Genomic DNA, 26,905 nt, shown 5'->3' on the forward strand with positions numbered 1-26,905 from the left:
TCGTTTCGCTGAACACCACTGCTCAGTCCGCCTTAACCGACCTGATCTCCTGGTTGCTCAGGACTTTAACTCCCCCTCCCATTCCCAATCTGACCTTTCGGTCCAGGCCACCTCCATTGTCAGAGTGAGGCCCAGTGCAAATTAGAGGAACAGCACCTCATATTTTGCTTGGATAGCTGACACCCCAGCGGTATAAACATTGACTTCTCTGACTTCAAATAGCACTTGTTTTCCCTATCTCTCCATCCCCTCCCCCTTCCCAGTTCTCCCACCAGTCTTAAGGGCCTGTCCCACTTGGGCATCAGGTGGCGCGCGAAGATTTTGTGAATCCCAAAATCCTGGGACGCCGCGCATGACCGCTCTTCACTGCCTACGCCACCAAGCACCATGTGCACGTAATGCACGCCATGCGCGCATCACGACTCGGGCGTCGTGCGTCGTGACGCATAAATGATGTTGTGTAAATGACGCGCAAATGACGCCCAAGTGGGAGAGGCCCTTTACTGTCTCCGACTACATTCTATCTCTATCCCGCACACTCTCCTGACATCGGACTGAAGAAGGGTCTCAACCCGAAACTTCACCCAGAGATGCTGCCAGTCCCGCTGAGTTACTCCAGCATTTTGTGTCTACCTTCGATGTAAACCAGAAAATAATATCAGTTCATCCTTGTGGCTGTTTGATTGGCAGAGTTATGTTAAAAATTGTAGGTTTTGATGCTGCTTTGACCTCGAGGCCAGACATCAATCTAAGATTCTGTGGACCTTGAAATTCTCAGACTGATTCAGATGAGCGTCAAAATATTACTTTTTATGGAAAATTTGTTTATTTGTGTTATATCTAGGTGGAAGTTGCTTATTAAATGCACTGCAGAAATTAGTGTAGGCAGTTGGGGATCTTCAATGGCACAATAACTTTGCTGTAATGATGAGTTTAAATGAAGAGTTACTCTTGTATGAAGATGTATAACAGACAAGTGATTCGAGAGACAGCGGTGATTGATAAAACCAAATTAATAGCTCTAACCAAAGATTAAGTAGGCATGTCCCAGGCAAGAGGACAATAGATTAATGGAACATTTCTGGATTAAACAGAAAACTTTGGGTGGATAATCATTCCTAGTTTTGACAGCCTTTAGGCAAATATACATGCAGTTTTCTCTTGTGTTTGTTAATCCTTGATGAGAGCTTTGACTTTGGATCTCTGATTCCTTGCTTCCCTCAGTGGCAGCTGTACCTTCCTCAAGGCTCATTGTCTAGACTTTATTTATTAATGCCTCCTTTCTTGTTTCCTTTGAGACCCCGATAAAACCCACACTGGTGGTTTGATGAGGCACAAAAACAGAGATTACCATCTGTAAATCAATGACAGAGTAATGTGTGCCATGTTGAGGGTGGGGAAAAAGAATGCAAGTTTTGATTTGTGGGAGGAGAAGGGAATTCAATTTAAACTTTGATGCATGGAAGTGGGAAGGAGAGGAGTAATGGGGCTTTCTCACGGGGCGACTTGACGCAAGATGTAACCAGAGTGAAGTGGTCGTGGTCTAGCACGATATCACACGATATAACGGGGGGTACATAAAGAGTTCCCACGGGTACTCGGCATTTCTGTTATTTGTGCGAGTGACTTGTCCGTCTCCCGAGCTTTCCCGTTAAATCTTGAATGAACATTGTGAAGTGTAGTTAAATCATCACGTGGCACAAATGATGTCACTTTTTTTTCACACACTATACATGGAGAATTGGTGCAACCGAGTCAGAAATGGTCCCACTGCAGCGTTTCAAAGGTAACTCGGGCACATACAGTGGGAAAGAGCAAAGAGGCCATCTCTGCGCTTACTACAATTCACAATTGGGGAGTGTGCTGTGGCAGGACAGCTCTATTGATAGGTAGCCGACCACAGGAACACTACTGCATGTTAGCAGACATGCATAGAAAATAAGCCCTGTTGTAATCCTGCTTACTTCTCTTTGTTTTACTTTAAAGTGTTGTCCTCTGAAAAGTGCTTCCTATAAGATGGTCGTCCGCAAAACCTGCCATTTAGCACATTGCATTGTCCCTTTTATTGCCTGAGTTTAGGCTTGTTGTGGAGGTTAATGAATAGAATCTGTTTAAAAAAATCTAGCGTGCCTCATTTGTTGATTTTCATGTTTGCGAAGCCCTTTTTTAGACAAATGTTGTTTGATGTGATCTCACCTTCTCTCAATATGCGCAAGAAGTCGTCTTTTTATTATTGTCAAATAGGAATAAAGACTTTGTCTCACATTGACCGTGATGATTGTCTTATTTTATTATCTACTGAGAGGTGAAACTTTCAAACGTTTAAATAGCTCAGCAATTGAGGGACCTGAACACTCAAAAATGAAAAAGAATGAAAATGTGATTATATCACCTCCCTTCAACTATTTTGTGTTTCAGCATGAGAGGGATTATAACATTAGAGACATTCATCTTGTAGTGATGTGTTAATGAAGAATTGCAGACATCAATCTGATAGTAAAAAATATATTTATTTAACAATGAGGTAAACAAGCACTGACAATCAAACTGCTGAGTTAAAAGCTTTATCACACTTCAGGCGTTCGCAGGAGTTCCCACGGTAAACGCAAGAGTTATTACGGATATCGCACTGGCCACTACGTCCATATAATGTTTCAATGTTCAACCACAAGTGTACAAGTCACTCTTGGAGAAATTCAAGCTTGCTTGAATTTTCTCCCGAGTCAACAAGTTACACGAGTACCTGCCGTTAGCGCCACGGTGGTCCACTGTGGTCCAGGAATGCCGTACAGTTATCGTACGAGGTTCCCACGATGTTCAACTCTGGTTACCTCTTGCGTCAAGTTGCCCCGTGAGAAAGCCCCATAACTCATGGAGATGGGGATTGGGTAAAGGTAACGGTGATGCATTGTGGTAGTAGAGAAATGCAATAAACAGGAGGATCCACATCCTCTAGAGATGCTGCATGACCTGCTGAAGTACTCCAGCACTTTCTGATGAGTTCTATGAGCAATGCTGCAATGGCAGAGATTTCCCCCTAGACTAAGTTTTCGTCTGACTGTTCTCCACTGATTTCTGATTAAGCCAACATGATGCCATTAGAATATTGTAAAGGCAATATGTAAAGGCCTTATGTAGGTCCTGTAATTTAATTCTCTCTCACAGGTGCATTTACTGCCTCTCTGCCTTTTTTCAGTATTGCTCTCTGTCAATGAAACGTACTGGAGATGCTTTGACCACAAGTGGTGTGGGCCATAGCAGCAGAGCATAGCTTGTCAGGATAGCATCAAATTGTAGGTTAACCTTTGAATTAAAGTGCACGTTGACTATTATCTGTCATTTGTAGATGTTTTTCTGTGCATTATTCACTGGAATTGAAGAAATCTACTGCGTGTGTGCAAGTTCTTTGTTCTGAATTAGCATTGGCTAGCATTGGAAGGAAAATGTTCTAGCGTTTTCTGCAAGTATTTGAAACTGAAACAAAAACTTGTAAAAGTTAACATGCTCAGCATGTTGGGGTTTAAGGACTATTGATTTGTCCCCTGCTATTGTATAGTTGGATTCTAGCTATCATACTTGAAGGTATTCAAGTCTAAGATACAGAGACCGTAGTGTCGATTCCGCACCTTCAACCCTCCCTAGTCTCGGTCAGTAAAACACTGAATCGAACATCGGAGTCCAAACCCTTCTTTATTAGTATTCACCGCGGGGTTGGTCTCGCATCCACTCACTCGAGCCCTCAGCAGCCTCGTACAAACAGAACAGTAGAAAAGACAGCCGACACGCCCCAATGAAATGGTCATCCTTTTATACCCCGATACAGTGGCGGGAAACTAACAGTGTGAAAGTACAGGGAGAGTCAACCCCTACAAACCAATCACAAAATACCGGCGGGAAGATACAGTGGGAGGCAACTCCTTTGCCCAATCATAGGTACAGAACAAGCATAAAGGACTTAAACAACTTTTTAGTGCAGGAGAATCTGTGCTCGCCTCATGATTTCCACATGGTCGCCACATGTTGGTGGTCTCTAGTGAGCCTCCTTCATGGTCACGAGAAGTTCCCACATTCTGGGAACTAGTCGCGGCCTCAGAATTGTCGCCGCAAATTTTTCAACAAAAGTGCAAATTTTTCTGCGACCAAAAATTGGTTGCCATGGGAAAAATATCTTCAGGAGTCTTAGTGGCAACGGTTTGGTCACATGAATGGGAGGCAACCTCTCTGCCCAATCATAGATTCAGTGCATAGTACAAAGTAGAAACATCTTCAGGAGCCTAGACTTAGTGGCAACAAGTGGGTCACATGGGCAGAAGCTTCTTGAAACTTCTTCAGACTTGGTGGCTGCAGGTGGGTCACATGATTACCAAGAACTGGGCCTCCACCCTATGATGTCACCACCAGTGAAACCCAGTCTTTCACAGACATCTGCCATTTTCCAAAGTACCCCAATCCCTGCATATTTACAGTAGTTGGAATGAAACGACAGATAATATAGATTTGCTGGTTCCTTTTGTGAGTGAAATGAATATGAGTGAATGGAGGGATATGGATTATATGCAGAGATAAGACTTTGTCTTGGATCGACACAGACTTTGGAGATACAGTGTAAAAATAGGCTCTTCAGCCCACCGAATCCGCACTGACCAGCAATCACTAGCACTATCCTACACACGGGATAATTTACAATTTACAGAGGCCAATTAATCTGCAAACCTGAACACCTTTGAAGTTCGTAAGGAAACCGGAGCACTCGGAGAAAAACATGGATTCACCAAAAGAACGTACAAACTCTGCACAGACAGCATCAGTAGACAGGATTGAACCCAGGTCTCTGGTGCTGTAAAGGGTCTGTTCAACTTGGGCGTCATTTGCGCATCACTGTCACGCGTAAATGATGTCATGTAAATGACACCCAAGTGGGACAGGCCCTGAAGACAGCAACTTTACCGCAACACTACTATGCAGCCCACGAAAATGAAACAGACATAATGGGCTGAAGGGCCTGTTCCTATGCTGTACTGTTCTATGTCCTGTGTTCTCTGCAGTTGTAAATAAGAAATGTCTAGGGCTATGAAGAAAGAGTATCAGACTAGGATAAATTTCAGAGTTCTTTCAGAGCCTGATATTTTCAGCTGAATGGCCATGTTCTTGTTCTCCATGTGTCCAATGCTCTGATACCTGTGTCACAGCAATGGCCAATAATTCTTGTGCTTAATATTCATGGCTGGAGAGTTTTTCTGTTAATGCAATGCACCAAACTGGTCTTTTTAACTTTAAATGTTTCAGTATGAAGGGACTATTAAAGGATAGTGCAAAGCCAATTTTAGATGACATGGTACAATAGCACGCTGGGATCTATAGAGTCTGCTAGAATAGACATCTACTTCAAACAAACTAGCTCCTTAGTGGTTTCTATTGTGTCTAAAGCTATTAAAAGTTTTGTCTCAATTCATCCCTCAGGATTTTGTGAAATCTCTTCCTGAAAATATCTCTTGTTTGTGAAATCCTTCTTAAAAGAGGCTTTGTGTTTGAAAAAAATAATCCTTTTACAGTAGTAGGTCATAGAAACTTAGAAACATACAAAATAGTTGCAGGAGGAGGCCATCCGGCCCTTCATTGTGATCATGGCTGACTGTCCCAAATCAATAACCCGTGCCTGCCTTCTCTCCATACCCCTTGATTCCACTAGCCCTTAGAACTCTATCTAACTCTCTCTTAAATCCATCCAGTGATTTGGCCTACACTGCCCTCTGTGGCAGGGAATTCTACAAACTCACAACTCTCTGGGTGAAAAGGGTTTTTCTCACCTCAGTCTTAAATGGTCTCCCCTTTATTCTAAGACTGTGGCCCCTGGTTCTGGACTCGCTCAACTTTGGGAAATGTTTTCCTGCATCTAGGTTGGCCAGTCCTTTAATAATTTTATATGTTTCTATAAGAGGACCCCTCATCCTTCTAAACTCCAGTAAATACAAGCCTAATCTTTTCAATCTTTCCTCAAATGACAGCCCCGCCATCGCAGGGATCAATCTCGTGAGCCTACGCTGCACTGCCTCAATTACAAGGATGCCCTTCCTCAAATTAGGAGACCAAAACTATGCACAATACTCCAGATGTGGTCTTACCTGAGCCCTATACAACTCTTTACTCCTATACTGAAATCCTCTTATTATGAAGGCCAACATTCCATTAGCTTTCTTCACTGCCTGCTGTACCTGCACACTAACTTTCAGTGACTGGTGTACAAGGACACCCAGGTTTCGCTACACCTACCCCTTACCTAACCTAACCCCATTGAGATAACCAGTCGAGCATCTAAACTGGTTACAAGGTGAGACTGGAGAGAAAAACCGAGTTCAACTGAGCAGAAATTATCCCTTGATAAACTATAAGTCTAAATTACCGACTGAATTAAACACGAATCATTTTGTTTTGGTGCATAATTTTCTTGTATTCACCTGATTTTTTTTTTCCACATCTCCTAGGTGGGATTTGCATTGCCCAGTCCCTGAAAATCTCAATGGAGTCCAGAAGAGTAGACTACGACAAAGTCATAAGGCGGCTTTTGGATTCACCTGGTGTTCGTGGCGTAATAATTTTTGCCTCTGAGGATGATATCAGGTAAGAGGGGCATATCATTGTTCCGGATCTTGACTTCTTTATGTGAAGTTGCATTGATAGTAGTTTAAGAAAGAACTGCAGATGCTGGAAAAATCGAAGGTAGACAAAAATGCTGGAGAAACTCAGCGGGTGAGGCAGCATCTATGGAGAGAAGGAATAGGTGACGTTTCGGGTCGAGACATTTCTTCACCTATTCCTTTGCTCCATAGATGCTGCCTCACCCGCTGTGTTTCTCCAGCAATTTTGTCTACCTTGCATTGATAATCAATGTTCAAAGCAAAATGTTATCAATGTGGTATTAAAAGAAAGTTCACTCCACATTTGTTCAGAAAAGGAGAAGTTCAGGAAACTTTGAGATTTTGTATCAGTTAAGGTTGAGGTTTAATGAGGTTTAATTGGAGTTTGCACATATTATTTTGCGTCGTGGGGGTAGGTGGTTGTTGCTGCATTATATGATCTGAACTTGGCTTGGGTTTGGCATAACGGGAAATGAGGCTTCTGCCTGTCTAAATGAGCAATAATATTTTGTAGATAGATAAATGTTGGAGAAAATCAGCGGGTGAGGCAGCATCTATGGAGCGAAGGAAATAGGCAACATTTCGGGTTGAGACCCTTCTTCTTCTTCTGAATGGTCTCAACCCGAAACATTGCTTATTTCCTTCGCTCCATAGATGCTGCTTCACCGGCTGAGTTTCTCCAGCATTTTTGTCTACTTTTCCAGCATCTGCAGTTCCTTCTTAAATATGATTTTGTATGATAACATAGGAAACGAGGAGGGAGATTGGAGTAGTCAGTTGTTGAGGAATGAGCTTCATGAAGGTGGTGAGGCAGGTTTGTTTTTGAATTAAAAATAAATGGATAGTTTACTGGAAAGGATGGAGGGTTCTCTGTCAGTTCATCTATGGGACTAGGGGAATTTATTGTAATGGTTTTGGACTTTCAAGGGGGAGATGGGCCTGACATGCCTTATTGTGGAGCTAAATATGATAGCAGAATGGCAATGAAATTGGACAAATAATCAATAAATTAACTAATAATCTGCAGATCTGCATCTCTGTGTGGGAGAGACCTGAAAGCCCTCAACAATGCATTATATGATCTGAACTTGGCTTGGGTTTGGGATAATGGGAGGTGAGCGCTCAACAATGACTTGGAGCCCACAATGCATTGTGATATCTGATGCACAGATAACACATCTACTGGTCATTCCCTTAGTCCACTGTTGAATTTATATTTCTCTCTCTCAAAAATCATATGGAAGAAGCAATGAGGATTGTTGCGGCACAAAATATACCAGGGGTAGTGGAATTCAGTATCCTTTATGGGTGGCTCTATTACTGATTGAACTGGGTGTTTCCTGGGTCTGTGTCAGGTCACAAGAAAATTGCAGAGCTATAAACCTACTTGTCTTGGTCTTCATCAATCTACTTGTTGCAGAACAATAGTTTGGAATGACCTTCCACATTCCTTATGCAAGCATAAATTTTATTGTTGCAATGAGGACTGTCCTTTGCTTCGCGTGGCACAGCACTTGTGCTGAATGAATTAGTTTGGTATGACTTGAAGAACTCGGGCGTTCATGGGGCTCTGCAATCTATCAGCAACAGCCACTTTCTTTCAGCCATAATACTGTATGCAACCAAGAGGCATATTCCCCTCTCTGCCATTTCCGTTACATGAGAGGGGAAGCCCTGATTCAAAGAAAACTGTACAAGAGCTTGCAAAGACCATCAGTAGAAGAATGCAAAAGTGAGATCCCGCTGTGATGCAGCTACAAATAGGAATGCATGCGTGTGTGGTTGCTAGTAAAATAAACAGCTTGTAGTTATACAACCAACAGATCAGATCCAAGTTCGAATGTTGAGCATGCTGAATAATGGATGGTAACAATTAACCCAAGGCTAAGAGTGTGAAGCCCCAGAAACAGATCCAATCTCAGAGCCTAAAAGATGGGTATGAAATAGACCAAGCTGGAGCATTTGCTACCATCTATCTGAAATGTTAAGTGAATGATCCAACTCTTTTTTTTCTGAAGACTCCAGCATCACAATTTCTGGCTTCAGTCCATTCAGTTCAGGGAATGATATCAAGAAATGATTGGAGGCACTGGGTCCCAATGAGACTTTTGGCCTCAGCAACATTGCAACTGTGGTACTGAAGGGTGATGCTCCAGAATTAAACCCTGTTCCGTGCCAATGGTTTCAGTGCATACACTGCTCAATAAGGATAGGTGGCATTTCAGGTTGAGACCCTTCTTCAGTTCATTGGCTATACCTTAAGAGGGAGTTCCTAGCTTGTGACTAAGGGGATAGTGGAAAAGGTACGGGATACTTGGATGATCATCTTGATCATTTTGAATGGCGGTGAGGCTCGAAGGGCCGAATGGCCTACTCCTGCACCTATTTCTATGTGCTATGTTTACTCTAGCTTGGAATAATAGTGAGAGTACTTGAGCCATCTTCATTTTTGCTGTGAAATGGCTTGAATATTTCTGCTTTACTCTCAAATCTATGAGTCAGCTGTGGCTTATTTGGTGGAATCAATGCCTCTCAGTCTGAAGGTCCCAGAAACCTTGGGATTGAGATTTGGGTTAATACCCTGATGCCACACCCAGACTCCTGCAGGGAATGGATAACTATACCAAGTGAACTTTTACACTGATATCCTGTGGTTTTGGAAACAATTTGGTCAATTGGGTCCATACCAGCTCCCAGGGGAGCAATCCCACCAGACCAATTCTCCCTCTACTTTTATCTATGCATCTCTGCAACTTATATTCTCTCATCATGTTCATGTTCATACTCTTTAACTCTTTATGCCATGAATTATGACAAAGGAAACGTTTACAGGAGCCTAAATGACTACTATCAAATCTTTGGGATGTGGGAGAAAACTGGAGCACCCGGTCTCAACACATCGTCTCACAGCCAGCGCTGTGAATCAGGATCGGACCTGGGCCTCTGAGCTGAGAAGCAGCAATACGACTAGCTGTGCCATCATGCTGCCCACTTCTAATGTTAAATGAATGAAAATTTCAGAACATAATTTCTCCCCCATGTAAACATCACATGATGCTCTCTCATCATCCTCAGAAGCAAAAGGGAGATGGTGAACATGTGGGGGAGAATACTTTCTAAGGTGCAAGCAAATGAGGGGGAGCAGGATTAATAGAATTATCACTTGTCTCCTCCTAGCAACCTGCATGGACCTGATTTCCTGAAAGACCCTCCCAATCACAATATAAATTCCAACTCACTTCATAAGTAAATGGACCTTAAATCCCTTCCCTTGGAGAAATAGTACCAGCAATGACTAAAACGGTTACTTCCCAATATGCTACTGAAACTGAAACAAAATTCCATGAAGGATTAGCTCCATTTACAGACCACCAAAGAATCATTTGCACATGTTTAAACTTAGAAAGAAATACTACAGTTGGTTATCTATCAAACAAAAATAGAGAGCAGATTTTATATCGTTCAAGAGATTACTCCCTCTAGCCGCTAAGTGGACTATATGGTTAAGGAGAATGTTGTTATACACACGCCGAGCTCTCCGTCGGGGACCTTCAGAGCTTCTTCACAGATAAATCTTCATAATACAGTCTTTTGATTAATATATTCTTTATTGCTGATGAATAACAATAAGGTACATCCAAACTTCTTCTGACTCATACACTATAATCTTCATCGAGCTCCGGCTTATCGCATTAAAAGTGAGAAAGCACCTTGTGTCTCTGTTACACTTCGTATGGTCAAAGGGTGTACCTTCCCATGCTGGTCCAAAACTACACTAAAAACTAAGCTTCTGCACAAGAAACTTAGCTCCAAATACGCCCTAAAATACATCATAAATCCCACCCACAATATAACGGGCAGTCTAAAATTTAAAGACACATGCCATCATTAATGACACACAATACAAGCCAAATGGCCACTACAAGCATTGACAATTAATGGCTCATATGCCTAGAGGACAGTATGTGTGCTCAACAGAATTTATTAAGAACAAAGATTAATAGTGTATATAACGATCGATCCAGGATGGTCCAAATCAGACTATCTTCAATAAAATAGGGGTGATACAGTTACAGCTAATAGAGCTGCTGCCTCACTGCACCAGAGGCCTGGGTTTAATCCTGACCTTGCATGCTGTCTGTGAGAAGTTTGCAAGTTCTCTGAATGGCTACATGAGTGTGCTCTAGTTTCCTTTCACATCCCAAAGACGTGCAGTTTCGTAGGTTAACTGGCTGCTCTAAATTGCCCACAACATGTGATTAAAGGTGATTCAAATCTGGGGGAATTGATAATAATGTGGGGTGAATAAAATAATTTGAATTTATTTAGATGAGTGTAAATGTGTGGTTAATAGCTGGCATAGTCTCGGGGCCACAGACCTGTTTCTGTGGATTTTGATTAATAATTCATCATGATTCTTATCGTCTGCCCCCATCATTGACCAGGATGTTGCAGGAATCTGGTTACTAATAATCCATCCTGGGGTCTGGAGAGGGACAAGATGAATCCATCAAACTGAGTGCTGTTGCTGCAGTTCATGAATCTTCATCTTCATGTAAGCACTTTATCTGTCGTGTTCAACCCAAGCTCGTTTTGACTGGAACTCTTGGTTATTTTGTGCAGACAGGTTCTTGCAGCTGCCAAAAGAGCAAGCCAAGCCGGCCATTTCATCTGGATCGGCTCGGACAGCTGGGGCTCAAAGACCTCTCCGGTAAAGCTGCAGGGGGAGGTGGCTGAGGGAGCAGTGACCATTCTGCCCAAAAGAGCCTCTGTGGAAGGTAAGAACTAGGCAACTCCATTGTAACATTAGTGTTACAAGGTGAACTCTTCTGTAAGAGAAGGGGAACCACCGTCTTCACCAATGAAATCTAAGAGGAAATTATAAACGTGACGTGCTTTTCAATGGAATAAGATTTTGCCAGCATCTTAATTTACAACTACTATTTCTCACACATTGGTCCCACTTGACTCATCCAACCGTCTTATTCTCTATGCAGGAATTTATTTAAATACTTTAGATTTTGACCGCAAATACAAATAAAAATGCTGGCAGAAGAGTATAATTTTATTTTATTTGAATCAAGGGTGAAAGACATTTTCCATCATGGATGGCAGTGATTTATGTCATGGGTCCATACTGTTTATGTCTGTAGCTTTTTTCTGTGTGAGGTGGATAACCAACCAAATATTGTTATTTCATTGTGTTGGGCAAAAGGTTTTGACTATTGCAATGAAATAAATTTCTGTGATGCACTTTCCTGTGTTTGTGCCTATTTCGAGACAACTGCAGTGAATTAAGATCACATGATACTGCATGTGTTACAATTGGTCGCTAGGTAGATCTATTATAGGAAATTAAATGATTGATACAATATTTCAATGATAATATTGTCATCAAGACTCAAAATGATGACCAGTCTTTATTTGCCTGCATCAATCCGAAACAAAGCTGTGTTTCTGTTAAATAGTTTAGTCGATTTCGAGATAACAAGGCACCTCAAATGCTGGTTTATGCCAAAGAAATTCACAAAATGCTGGATTAACTCAGCGGGTCTGGCAGCATCTTTGGAGAACATGGAGAGGTGATATTTTGGATCAGAACCCTCCTTCAGATTGATTGCAGAGGGGGCGGAAGAGAAAGCTGGGAAAGAGGTGGGGCAGGACAGAGCACAGACAGTACGAGATGAACACAGGCAAGGGGGTAGTGTTTGATAGGTAGATTGTTGAATCCCGGTCTCCTTTTTCCCCCCCCCCCCCCCCCCCCCACACCTCCATCTGCAGTGTTTTCCAATGGATACACGATTGGCAACTTTTCTATCCTGAGCTTAACTATTGGCAACTCTGTATCTCACATTGTCATTCACTCACTGCCTTGTTGCAAAGAGTGCTGTGGATTCTTCCTTCTGCACTGGTCTTGGATCATACGCTGTAACTAATCTTATTTTTAATTATGTCACACCGATTGAAGTAATAAGCGGGAGCTATTTCATTTATCGCCATTGTATCAATTATTTTAACAAGCTATCCAATTAATTATTTCTACCCAACATTCGTCCGACTACTCCCAATGCCACTGTTTTACACAAATCCCTTTCAAATCTACTATTAAATTCACTTCGATTCCTGTACAAAGTGCATTCTGCATCATAACAATTCACTTACTAAACACATTTGTCCTCTCCTGCTCCTGCCATTTACCATATATCTGTGTCCTCTGGTTACCAATCCTCTTGGAACTATAAAACATTTTTATTGGTGTTTTGTTTTTTATAGATTGAATGAGCCTGGGGCATGAAGGAGGAGAGTGTTGTTTTATTGTAACTTTTCACTTTATCACATGGAAATGGATTGCTTTTGGACCAACTTCCAAATTCCTCTATGTTAGTAGCAGAAGATAAAATGTTACTAAGAGAAAACCAATTCGCATTCAAGGCAGCTATGGAATTTGCACTGGGCTGAAAAATCTGGACTTCACAAAATAAAATTGGTATTGATGACTTGATTGCTGCAAAGGTCTATCTGGCTCATTCTCGTCTAGAGAACGCAGCAGTGGCGTGAGTCGTGTTGCTGCCTCATAGCTCTGGTGACCCGTGTTCAATCCTGACCCCGGCTGCTGCCGGTGTGGAGTTTGTATGGTCTCTCTGTGGCTGCGTGGGCTTCCTCTGGAGTTTCCTCTCACATCCCTTAGATGTAAGTGTTGCTGAGGTTAAGTGGCCTCTGTAATTTGTCACTAGTGCGAGATTGAAGTGTGAGAAGTTGGTGAGCAGGTTGATGGGTTTGTGGAGAGAAACTAATTGGATTAGTGTTGAATGTCTGTGTTCAATATCAGCACAGGTGCAATGGGCTGAGAATTCTGCTTCTATGCCCAAGAATCGAGACTGTTTAATTGTCATGTGCACCGTGAATAGAACAAATAGATTCCTACTTTCTGTATTTTTTACAGGCACATTACTGTAAATGCAACAACACAACAAATAAAGATACAATAAACAATAATACAATAAATACAGTTATACAAGGTAACCATGCGTCAGTTATACTAGGTAAACAGTGGCACAATGGGCAGCATTGTGGCGCAGTGGTAGAGTTGCTGCCTAACAGCGCTTGCAGCATCAGAGACCTGGGCTCGATCCCAGCTATGGGTGCTGTCTGTATGGATGTGTATGTTGTCCCCGTGACCTCTTGGTTTTTCTCCGAGATCTTCCGTTTCCTCCCACACTCCAAAGATGTACAGGTATGTATGTAGGTTAATCGGCTTGGTGTATGTGTAAATTGTCCCTAGTATGTCCGTTAGTGTTAATGTGCGGGAATCGCTGGTCAGAGTAGACTCGGTGGGCCGAAGGGCCTGTTTTCATACTGTGTCGCTGAACTAAAAAGATACAATCAACTCTAATGCAATAAATGAAGTTATACTAGGTAACCATGCATCAGTTATACTAGATTAACAGAATGCAATCATTCAAGCTGATGTATGTAGTGTAACCTTATGTAAAGTCTATAGTAGTTCATGATTACACAGCACGATTGAAGAGCCTGATGGCTAATGGGAAGAAGCTGCTCTTGAACCAAGTAGTATTGCTTCTCAGGCTCCTGTACCAGTTTCCCGAATGCAGCAATGAGATGAGAGCATGACCAGAGTGGTGGGTCTTTGATGATATTATTCACTTTCTTGAGGCAACGCTTCATATAGATGGTTGGGAGGTCAAAAGACATGATGGATCGGGCAATGTAAACCACTCCCTCCTGCCTCCTTTGTCCTTGGGCGGTTGAGTTATCGAACCAAATGGTGATGCAACCAGCCAGTATGCTCTCTTCACTGTACAGTTTGTTGGAATATTCGATGATATTACTCTAAATTTGGTGACTGTTTGACTCTAAATTGAAGCCTATTTCTGAACTACTGTAGCATATTACGGCAGGTCATCTTACAATGGGCATGTCCGTTCATACAGTGCCCCTTGATAAAGTGATTGGTGCAATATTGGGGCCAGAAACAGCTCTCCTTAACTATTTTATTTTTTAACTTTTGCAGCAGAGCATTTTAATTCATTTTGAACATCAGGATGGTATTTTATAAGGTAATGAGAAGCATAGGCATGGTAGATAGAATGAAAGATGTATCAAAAATAAAAGGACATCAGTTTAAGGTGAAAGGAAGGCATTTTAAACAGGAATCAGAGGGGGACGTTTTTTTAGTGTGGTTGATATCTGAAGCCCACTGCACGAGGAGCTGGTGGATTTGATGCAATGGCTACAAGAGACATTTTAATAGACACTTAAATAGCCAAGCCAAAAAAGAATACCTGTCTGATGCTCGTAAATGGGTTCAGTCTGAAGAAGGGTCTCGACCCAAAACGTCACCCATTCCTTCTCTCCAGAGATGCTGCCTGTCCCACTGTGTTACTCCAGCATTTTGTGTCTATCTTGTGTTTAGTATAGAGGGGCAGAAAGGTCATCGTGGAAGTGATGGGCTGTAGGGCTTGTTTCTTGGCTGTACAACTCTGACTTGCGTTCCATGCAATTGATGTCTAGACATGAGAACTGGCCTCTGAAAAACACTGACAGCTACCAGATGTGAAGCAGGTTTTAATAAATCTGGGCATGTAAATCATCCTCCCCAACATCAACAGCTTGCAGATAGGTTTCTCTCGCTCAATGCTCTTCTGGCTCAGATCCACTTTATTACCTCGAATCTCTGTGTTGTTTATATAATGCAATTATGTTAGTAACCAGCAGAGGGATCCTACACCTGTAGTTGCTTACACATAGGTAATTAATGGTAGCTGATGGAGTGAGAACAGAGAGATGAGTACTGGCCCACTCTGTAGTTTACAATCTTAACTGCACATACACACAAAATGTTCTTTACACACAGTGTATTTAAATTGATTGACTGCTGGCTTCACTTCAGTCCCGACCTCCAATGCGTGTTGTTTGCACATTAGAGTCATCGAGTCTTACAACTTGGAAACCGACCCTGCGGCCCAACTTGCCCACGCCGACTGACATGCGCAATCTACACTAGTCCCACCTGCCTGCTTTTGGCTCATATCCCTCTAAACCTACCCTATCCATGTACTAGTCTAAATGTGTCTTAAATGTTGTGATAGAACTTAATATTCTCCTCTGGCAGTTGTTCCATAAACCCACCACCCTTTGTGTAAAAAAAGTTAATGCTCAAATTACCTCACATTAAACCTATGTCCTATGGTTCTCAAGTATGTCCTCTGCTTCTTGAAAGAATCAGTCATTCTTCCTCTGAATGGATTTCCTCTGGGCTCCTCCCACATCCCAAAATTGTATGGGGTGGTAGACAATTGGGCGACTACAAATTGTTCCTTGTGTAGGTCAATGGTGGAATATGAGGAAGCTGATGTGACCATGGGGAGACTAAAAATGGGGTTCATGTTGGATCAGTGTTAATGGGTGGTTAATGGCACTGATTTGGTGGTCTGAAGGACCTGTTTCCATTTCCCGATGACTAACTGTGATTAGCCATAAAAAGGGATTGGACCAACTTGGATTCTTTTCTACGGAACATCAGAGGCTGAGGCGTGAACTGATAGGTTTATTAAATTATGAGAGGCATAGGTAGAATAAATAGTCTTTTCCCCCAGGGTGAGAATGTCAAATAGTAGAGGGCTTAGGTTGATGATAATGGGGGGGAAATTCAAAGGAGATTTACAGAGTGTGTTTTACATAGCGAGTGATGTGTTTGGGAAGAACTACCATGGGAGGTGGTGGAAGCACATTTGACAGTCAGTGCAGTTTGAGACCTTTGGACAGGCTCATGAACAGAGAGATGTGGACTATGTGCAGGTAGATGTGCAGTTAAAATTGGAATCATAGTAGGCCTAGACATTGGGGGCCAAAGGGCCTGTTCCTGGGATGTACTGTTCCATGTTAACCATATAACCATATAACCATATAACAATTACAGCACGGAAACAGGCCATCTCGACCCTTCTAGTCCGTGCCGAACACATAATCTCCCCTAGTCCCATATACAGTTTCAGTTGTTCAGTTTCAATAGACACTTAAATAGCCAAGCCAAAAAAGAATACCTGTCTGATGCTCGTAAATGGGTTCAGTCTGAAGAAGGGTCAGACTGTTCAGTTCGAATGTTCAGGTGATCGAATGTTCAGTTTCATTCACTTCTCGTTGTTCCACTAATAATGGAAAGGGGTGCCTCCTCACAGTTGTGCTGACTAAAGAGCTCCATGAATTTTATTTATTTATTTATTTGTTTATTTGTTCTGAACAAGTAAAGACATAAACAGGAATAAATAACAACAACAAAATCGAAGTAGTCAAACAATTGGACATTCCAGGCATTATTTGCAAAGCAATGAAAAGTATAAAGCAAAATTTAAATGTCCAACACTTTTTCTTTACAAGCTCGAAAAGGAGTGAGAAGAAGAATAACGTATTTAATCTCACCCCTTCTCCCTAAACCCTTCTTCCATATTTAATAATTAATTAATTATTAATAATTATACCCTAGACAATTTTTAGAGATGCATACAGACATATATATACATACAACTGATATACACATACAAGTAATATGTATGAAGTAACCCAAAAACATAAATAAATAATAAATACAATAATAAATAAACGTTAACCCCTGTTTGGCAACCATCCCCTTCATCCCTGTACCTTGTGAAAAAAAGATTTAGTATGTCATTTTGAACTGGTTCATATTTGGACACTGCTTTAACTCCACATTCAAACTGTTCCACAATCCTACTACACAGACCGAAATACAAAAAGTATTTCTGGTCGTGCGGACTCTTTGTACCTTAAAATTAAATATTCTTCTTAAATTATAACCCCCCACTCGCTCATTGAATAATTTTTGTATATTTCCAGGTAATTTTTTTTTTTTGCCCTAAACATTATCTGTGCTGTTTTAAATGCAACCAAATCTTCTAATTATAATAATTTTGACTAAGAATAATGGATTAGTGTGACCCAGATACCTGACATTGTGAATAATACGTATTGCTCTTTTTTGCAGAATAGTTAATGAATGTAGCGAACTTTTATAGTTATTGCCCCAGACTTCTGCACAGTCATTTAAATAGGGTAAGATTAGTGAACAGTAAAGAATGCGGAGTGATTTGTGCTCCAGAACCTGCTTAACTTTGTATAATACAGAAATGCTTTTTGACAGTTTGGATTATACATGTTTAATGTGTGATTTCCAGCTGATTCTATCATCCATTATAACCCCAAGAAATTTATTTTCATGAACTCATTCAATTTCAACCCCATTTATCTTTATATTTGCTTGTGTAATTGATCTGCAATTACCAAATAACATTATTTTGGTTTTGCTCAAGTTTAAAGATATTTTGTTCCTGTCAAACCATGTTTTCAGTTTGCCCATTTCTTTTGAATGAGTACAAGTATTAGATATTGTCAAGATGAGTTTACAATTAGCACCTAAAAGTGAAGTGTAGACACAAGGAACTCCAGATGCTAGTTTTCCAAAGACGAGATACGGTGCCAGAATAATTCAGCAGGTCAGGCAACATCTCTGGAGAGCATGCATAGGTGATGTTTTGGGTTAGAATCTTTTTTGTTTAGTTTAGTTTAGAGATACAGTGTGGAAACAGGCCCTTCAGCCCACCGGTTCCGCATCCACCAGCGATCCCTGTATATTAACACTAGCCTACACCCACTGGGGACAATTTTTTCATTTACCAAGCCAATTAACCTGCAAACCAGTACGTCTTTGGAGTGTGGGAAGAAACCGAAGATCTTGGAGAAAACCCACGCAGGTCACGGGGAGAACGTACAAACTCCGTACAGACAGCACCCGTAGTCGGGATCCAACCCGGGTCTCCGGCGCTGCATTTGCTGTAAGGCAGCAACTCTATCGCTGCGCCACTGTGACCATGACCTTCTTCAGACTGATTGTATTGGTGGAGTCGGAGGGAACCAAGCTGCGTTCACCCGTTTCCCTGTGATAGTTAACCTAGTCTGGCTCTTTGCCTAAGCAATGCCATGATTTTAAAATGTCAAAAGAAAGTATGAACTGGAACAGACCACCTACACCACCATTCAATATAATTAGGACTGATCTCCTTCAGTCCTTGCCTCCTCTTCTGTGTCAGTTCCCCATTGCCCTCAAATCCCTGTTCTTTAAAATCAAAAATCAACTTCCTTGTTAAACACCTACCATCTAATTTTACCAGATTCTGGGTAATCCTCTGAGAACTTTCTCTGCATTTTGATTTTATATGACTGCCCCATGTATTGTAGCTCTGGTCTCTCATTCAAGATTCTCCCACTCATGGAAAGATCTTGACATTTACCCTTTTCATGACACTGAAGGATCTTGTGTGTTTCAACACAGTGACTTGTGACTCTTCAAAACTCCTAAAGAATATGGAGATCCAAGTTCTTCAGTCGTTCGTGTTAGAGCAACACACGCATTCCAGGTATTAACCTGTGAATCTCTTTTGCACTGCCTGAAAGGCTGGTATATCCCTTCTTAAATAAAGAGATAGAACTGTGCTTTGTACTGCAGGTCTGGCATCATGGTATGCTGTACAATCACAACAGTGTACCTCTCTACATAGCACTGAGAAGGGTCTCAACCCGAAACGTCACCCATTTATTTTCTCCAGAGATGCTGCCTGTCATGTTGAGTTAGTCCAGCTGAATTTTGTGTCTACCTCTCTACCAAAATGCCAAATAATTTGCAATAGGGGCACATATACCACCCTAACTACTAGCCAGATACATTTTTATGCACAAGAACATCCAGATCTCTCTGTACTCCATTCATTGACAGTTTCTGTCCAATTGAATAGTAGCCTGCCTTTTTAATTTATCTTACCAAAATGCATGATCTCACAATGTTCAAATTAAATTCCACATGCCAAGTCCATGCTCACTTATTCATCCACCTACACCACCATTCAATATAATTAGGACTGATCCCCTTCAGTCCTTGCCTCCTCTTCCTCTTCTGTGTCAGTTCCCCATTGCCCTCAAATCCCTGATCTTAAAAAAAAAAAAACTTCCTGGCTATCTGGACGACACTTCTTCCCAGTCTGCTTCCTGTAAGGACTCTATCCCCTACTCCCAATTCCTCTGTCCATGACACATCTGCACACAGGATGAGGTGTTCCAATCCAGGGCATCGGAGATGTCCTCATTCTTTATGGAAATGTCACCTTTTCCCCAAAGATGCTGTCTGACCCACTGAGACAGCTTTTTGTGTCTATCTTTGGTTTAAACCAGTATCTGCAGTTCCTTCCTACACAAATTTGTAGGTTAATGAGCCTCTGTAACCTCTTCCTATTTTGCAGGGAGTGGATGAGAAAGTGGGATAACATAGGACTGGTCTGTAAGGGTGATCGATGGTCACAGTGGATTCAGTGGGCCGAAGGGACTGTTTCCATGCTGTATCTCTAAACTAAACAAAATTAATATTTTAATATTTCCACATTGCCTCTCCTCCAAATCATCAAAATCATTAATAAGTACTTGAGGACAAAGAACTAATCACTGGGACACGTCTTCAGCCTTAAATAGATCCATTTATTGTGACTGTGTTTTCTGTGCAATAACCAGTCCATGTTAACACTTAAGTCTGAAGAAAGGTCTCGACCCGAAACATCACCCATTCCGTCTCTCCAGAGATGCTGCTTGTCCCGCTGAGTTATTCAGCATTTTGTGTCTACCATGTTAACATCTACTCCAATACCGTTACCTCTTAACTTGTGCACCTTTCCTTATGTGTGCCTTATCAAATGCTTTCTGGAAATCCAAATGCATTACATGCCCATGCTCCCCTCTGTCAACTCTGCTTGTTAAATCCTCGAAGTTCTGCAACTCACTCTTCTAAAATGCAACCTTTCGAACTGCTTTTTCTGGCTTTTTGTCCGTTCTCAATTTTAATCACAACTGTTCTATAAACAAAGACCCAAGTTTTCTTTCTGAATTTATATACTTTTTCCTAGTTAAAAATTATTAGTATGCTCTATCTCCCTGCTGTGGATCTGTCATTTTTGCTTCATAATGCACTGCAAAGCTCCTTGGGCTGTGATACCACATGAAAAATGCTTGAGAAATATAATTTGATGTGGTGCATCCATTTGATGAATGCACTTAATGAGGATACCAGGGGATGTACACTGGTCTAATCTTCCACATCTATGTTTGCTTAAGGGACTTCTCATGGCAATGGATTATTTTATATCATGGTGAGGACTTTCTATTCCCAATACAGTCTCAGCAGAGGTTCCATGCAATGTATGGAACACAATCTAAAATGATGGTTACTTTGATTCTATTGCAGAATTTCAAAGGACTGCAGATACTTAAAAGTATATCTATGTTTAAGCCTCAAATTGTTCAAACATAAAGAGTCATAGAAAAAAAACAGAAAATACAACGATGCATTATGGTTTTATAATAATGTTAAGAATAAATCTCATAAGCATAATTAAATATAAAGTATTACCAATACCAAACATGGTCAATTTATAACTTGTGGAGTACCGTGTCTGGGGATAAAAAAGGTTGTCATTTGGAGACCGATTCTGGACTGAATCTATGCTTGCTATAATTGAAATGAATTCCATTACAGGATTTAGAATGCTGACAATTTGCTGGTGTCTGTAATAGACTGCACAGAGTTCAGATTGATTTATATTCAGGATATGTTGTCGGCATGTCTGGAGTCCTCTAAGGAACATGTAAAAAAAAACTGAAGTTATATCCCCAAGGTCTGCTCTGAACTGAATCAAATATTTGCATCCCTCTTTATTCAATCAGTGAAATCTCTTGTGTCTCATTTCACTCTCTGGTGATTATTCCTGTCAGGTCTGGGCTGTGCTGTGACCACCTTTTCACCTTGATGGTGTAGACGTCTAGCAGAGGAGAACAGTGCCATTTGACTTTCTTTATCAAGCATTTGAGCGTTCACCCTGGTATTCTTCAAATATGTCAGATGATCAGTGTCACACAGAGAAGCCAGGTTTTCTGATGTCTTGTCGAGTGACGTCGATTATTTTGTGCCTGGATGCATCCAGTTTTCTGTAGCTGCCTGTTTGTGGTGGGGACTAGAATGGAAGCCAGACTGATATTAGTGATGCCACCTCTGTGCTTAATATGATCACGGAACATGGGTCTGCTGATGTTACAATGGGTAGTTCATTGGCCAGATCAAGGCAGACCAGACTGGGATTACAATGAAATGTAAACAATGTATGAAGTAAAAGCAATAAATTATATGTGTATAAAGGAAATGCAGATGGTGGTTTATACCGAAGGTAGACACAAAATGCTGGAGTAACTCTGGGTCAGGCAGCATCTCGGGAAAATAAGGATGATTGACGTTTCGGGCCTGGTCTCATCTTCAGACTGCAAGAAATCATATGATCCTCAACATGAGATTGTCTGATTTATCTCAATTCCATGCTTCCCTTTGACTATTAGTTACCTCAGTCTTAAAATCTATCCCCAACCCTGCAAATGTTAAATGACTGGGTATCCATAATGCTCTGAGGAAGTGAATGCCATATTCATAGCCTTAGAGTGAAGCATTTCCTCTTCAATCCAGTACTTGAGGCCATGGCCCCAGTTTGATGCACTTCCGCCAAAGGAAACAATATCCCACCATTTAGTTTGTCCAACCTTTTCAGATTCTTGTCATTTTCATTGGGCTCACTTCCCATTCATCTAAACGCTACTGACTGTGGTCCCATCCCATTAAGTCGCTCTTAAAAGGGAATCTTTTTCATCACCGGAATCAGTCCTGTGAATCAACTTTGCAATTCCAGAATTAGGCAGGAAAGATATAGTTAAGGGGTTCAACCCCCCCCCCCCCCCCCCCCCCCCCCAAAGCACTCATTTTGATTATTTCTATGATTATGTACTATTTTACCCATAAGTAAACCTGAGTTCATCCAAAACTCTACCGCCTCATGTCCTGCTCAGCTATTGTTCAAACTAAGGATTAGAAGTACTCCCAATTTACAAAGCTTCACTATTAATATTGTCAAACCTGTTTTCCTGTCTCTCCATACTTCAGCCACATCATGTTTCCAGTCTTGCTGCTCTCCCAGATCGCAATACTCCTCAATTCTGCTTCTAAACATCTCTCTGAACCTATATCCTCCTCCTATTTCACATTAGCCGAGGTAAGTGACTGGAAACGGTTTCCCCCTTTTCTCCCCAACACCCCCACATAAAAAACATACCGAGAGACATTAACACATACATTTAGACATACTAAAAAAACCAAACAAAGTCGAATTGACCAACAAACTGTAGGCGAGGCTGCCACGCGCAGCGCCACGCGATGACAACCCGATGACTGGACCCTAAGAGCTGTAAATCTCTCCTTAATCATTTCTGCTTCTATTTGCTTTCCACACACATTATTGACCAAATGTTGTCATATGTCGTCATAGCCATCTGTATCAGATTATGTTTGTAGTGTCAACAGGGTTGTAGTGTTCTTTGATTTCATGCCAACATCATGAGTTGGCTTGGGTAGTCAATGTAGAGCAGATTGAGGATGGAGCAAAAATGAACCAAGCTTGGCCCTTAATAACACCAACTTTAGATAGACACAAAATGCTGGAGTAAGTCAGCAGTTTATTTTAGAGATACAGCACGGGAATAGGCCCTTCGGCCCATTGATTCCACACTGACCAGCAATCCCCGCACATTAACACTATCCTACACACAGTAGGGAAATCTAGGGGTAGGCCATTTAGGACTGAGATTAAGTAAAACTTTTACACCCAGAGAGTTGTGAATCTGTGGAATTCTCTGCCAAGGAAGGCAGTGGAGGCCAATTCACTGAATGTTTGCAAGAGAGAGATTTTGCTCTTAGAGCTAAGGGAATCAAGGGATATGGGGAAAAAGTCAGAATGGGGTACTGATTTTGGATGTTCAGCCAAGATCTTATTGAATGGCGGTGCTGGCTCAAAGGGCCAAATGGCCTACTCCACCTATTTTCTATGTTTCTATGATATACCAAACCAATTAACCGACAAACTTGTACATCTTTGGACTGTGGGAGGAAACCAGAACTCCCTGAGAAAATCCGTGCCGGTCACGGGGAGAATGTACATACCCTGTTCAGACAAGCATCCATAGTCAGGATCGATTTCAGGTCTTTGGCCCTGTACAGAAGCAACTCTACTGCTGTGCCACTTTGCCACCCTAAACTTACCTTGCTGGGATTTGAACTCCAGATCTCAGGCTTGCTGGCCAAGCATCGTAAGAAAAAAATGTTAACTTTACTCCAGAGGTTGGTGATACCACAGGTATTGTGTGTAGCAATGAGCCTAGTTAACAGAAGCTAGTGTTGGGTGAGAGAAAGCATTTGGGTCATGCACACCTTGTCTGGTTCAAGTAAAACCTGTTCATCCACGATCTGTAAGAAACCCCTCTTCCTTGGGTGGAAGAATTAAGATGTTGGGTCACTGTGATACCCTTAGGAGTTATGAATGAGGCCAGAGTCTAAACACAGTTCACATCTTTAATCATTGTGCAACATTCCTATAAATTGTATGTGATCCTGAAATGGAAATGGAATAGATAAAGATTCATTTAGAAGGAAATAATGAATTAAGTTTGAGTACAGATGGGGAAATATGTCTCCACTCCACTGAAAATATGTTCAAATATTATTGTTCCCTTACCTCTAGATTAGGAATTTGGTGAAGAAGCACATTCTGATCCCCATTGTCACAGACTCTCCATTACGATGTTAATCCTGCTCCAAATATTGTGTGTTTCGGAATGTACGGGAATTAGTATTTTTTTAAATATGATGTAAATGCAGCATATTTACTGACAGGATTCTCCTGTGGCTCCAGTAGAAGTAAGGGAAGGAACATGGAAATGACTGCTGAGTTGTGAAAAGATGTGAGTTGTGACACCAAGAATATCATCTTGATTATCTCAAGGGGCTTCTATTCCTTGCAAACTGCAAAATGTTGACAATGGTGTGTGGGATCTGTATGTAGTTTTTTGACATCCATTATAGTCACTTGCAAGGTCAAGCACTGAGCCACATGCAGAGATGGGCACCGATCGCCAGTATTAAATTTGCTAAATCTGGTTAGCAGCACACAAAGCCAATTCAAGAGAGATTATTAAATCAGACATGAAATCACAACTTATCAAACACGTACAACAGTATCTGGTTGAAGAGGCAATGAGCTCACGGTGTCTGCTTGTGTATACATTACGTTTGCAACCTGATGACTGGCTTTTGACCTTGTGGAAAGAACCGAGGATCTGTCAAATATTATTTGCTGTGATAAATGTCCTGCTTGCTTGCCAGCTAGTCCTATCTGCCTGAGAGTTGTAATCTTCTTTAATGCACATTCAACCTGCCCTATTCATTTATGCTGAAGCTCAACATCACAGCTGGACGACGTGGAATGTCTGAAAAACTAGGGCCTGGCTGGTGAGGCCGCATTTGGAGTATTGTGAGCAATTTTGGGCACAATATCTGAGGAAGAATGTGCTAGCCCTGGAGAGGGTCCAGAGGAAGTTTACAAGAATTATTCCAGGAATGAGTGGCTAACACATAATAAGAGTTTGACTGCACTGGGCCTGTACTCGCTGGAGTTTGGAAGAATAAGGGCGGACCTCATTGAAACTGCAGTTGTACAGGGTCTTGGTGAGACCACACCTGGAGTATTGCATACAATTTTGGTCTCCAAATCTGAGGAAGGACATTATTGCCATAGAGGGAGTGCAGAGAAGGTTCACCAGACTGATTCCTGGGCTGTCAGGACTTTCATATGAAGAAAGACTGGATAGACTCAGTTTGTACTCGCTATAATTTAGAAGATTGAGGGGGGATCTTATAGAAACTTGCAAAATTCTTAAGGGGTTGGATAGGCTAGATGCAGGAAGATTGTTCCCGATGTTGGGGAAGTCCAGAACAAGGGGTCACACAGTTTAAGGATAAGGGGGAAATATTTTAGGACCAAGATGAGGAAAACGTTTTTCACACAGAGAGTGGTGAATCTCTGGAATTCTCTGCCACAGAAGGTAGTTGAGGCCAGTTCATTGGCTATATTTAAGAGGGAGTTAGATGTGGCCCTTATGGCTAAAGGGATCAGGGGGTATGGAGAGAAGGCAGGTACAGGATACTGAGTTGGATGATCAGCCATTATCATATTGAATGGCGGTGCAGGCTCGAAGGGCCGAATGGCCTACTCCTGCACCTATTTTCTATGTTTCTATGGTGTTTTCTCCATTCTCCTTATAAGGAGCTTGAAAGCTGCATATCTACTTGTTCAAGTCCCCGCATAAAAATCCTCCACCACCCTTCCCATCTCCCGTCTGACTTCCCTGGGCAAGGCATGAATCACACTAATCGCAACATGAAAATATTCGATGAAGCACATGTCTCCAGAAAGCGAGATTTAAACTTGTACTTTCACACAGGAGACAGACCATTTTTTTTTTCCTCCTGGTAGTTTTACAAGGAAAACATTAGCCAGAATAAAATGAGATTTCATACCCTTATTTTCCCAATTCTGAGCATTCTTTTCAAGAATGTATTGACCATAATCTACGCTCTTTGTTGTTCCATTATTACTAGCCCATATAGAAGATGTTTTGCAGAAACAAAATGCTGGAGTAACTCAACGGGTCGGTCAGCTTGTCTGGAGAAAGAAAATGGGTGACTTTTTGGGTCGGGACTCAACTTCAGCCTGACCTTCAGCCTGGTCAGAAGAAGGGTCCTGACACAAAAAGTCACTCATTCTTTTCCTCCAGCACTTTGTGTCTATTCAAAGACATTTTACCAAACTCATTTTTTGGCCACATATATTGAACAGTTCTTCAGCAGCTTATGTACATCTTACACAACATCAATGGCTGTTTTTCTCCCCCCACTCTCAGCTGCTCAGTTATTCTTGTGAATTGGAAGGTTGCGTCTGTACCTTCCTTTTCTTTATTGTTGTGCTTCCCTCTTCCCTTTTTCCAGTATCCTGCTGCAAAATCTCATCAGTTTTGCTTACAGCTTCTTTCCGTACAATAATCTGATTGTTTCTGATTTTTCACTTTTCATCCATAAACTACCTGACTTAATTTTGAGGGTTAGTCCTTCGAGTTTATGGCCATTATACCTTATTGGGTTCTCCATCTTGCTCTGATTGCACATTTACCCACCCACCTTCCTGTGAACCATTGCAATCAACCAGTTTATTTGACTCCAGCTTTTCTTTTAATGATGCCTTCTTCGGACCCAGTGACTTCTCCAGTGG

At 41.5% G+C, this 26,905-nt stretch overlaps 1 protein-coding gene across 2 annotated transcripts in view; it reads left to right on the forward strand.

Annotated features, from left to right (window-relative positions):
• Positions 1-26,905, forward strand: part of LOC129704549 (metabotropic glutamate receptor 7-like) — a 464,128-nt gene that overhangs the window by 231,365 nt on the left and 205,858 nt on the right. For both annotated transcript variants that reach the window (XM_055647732.1, XM_055647731.1), the window contains exons 3-4: positions 6,483-6,618; positions 11,259-11,413. In XM_055647732.1, coding sequence (XP_055503707.1) covers positions 6,483-6,618; positions 11,259-11,413 — 291 coding nt within the window. The remainder of the gene's footprint in view (positions 1-6,482; positions 6,619-11,258; positions 11,414-26,905) is intronic.

The sequence above is a fragment of the Leucoraja erinacea genome, chromosome 16, assembly GCF_028641065.1.
Source record: "Leucoraja erinacea ecotype New England chromosome 16, Leri_hhj_1, whole genome shotgun sequence".
NCBI lineage: Eukaryota > Metazoa > Chordata > Chondrichthyes > Rajiformes > Rajidae > Leucoraja > Leucoraja erinaceus.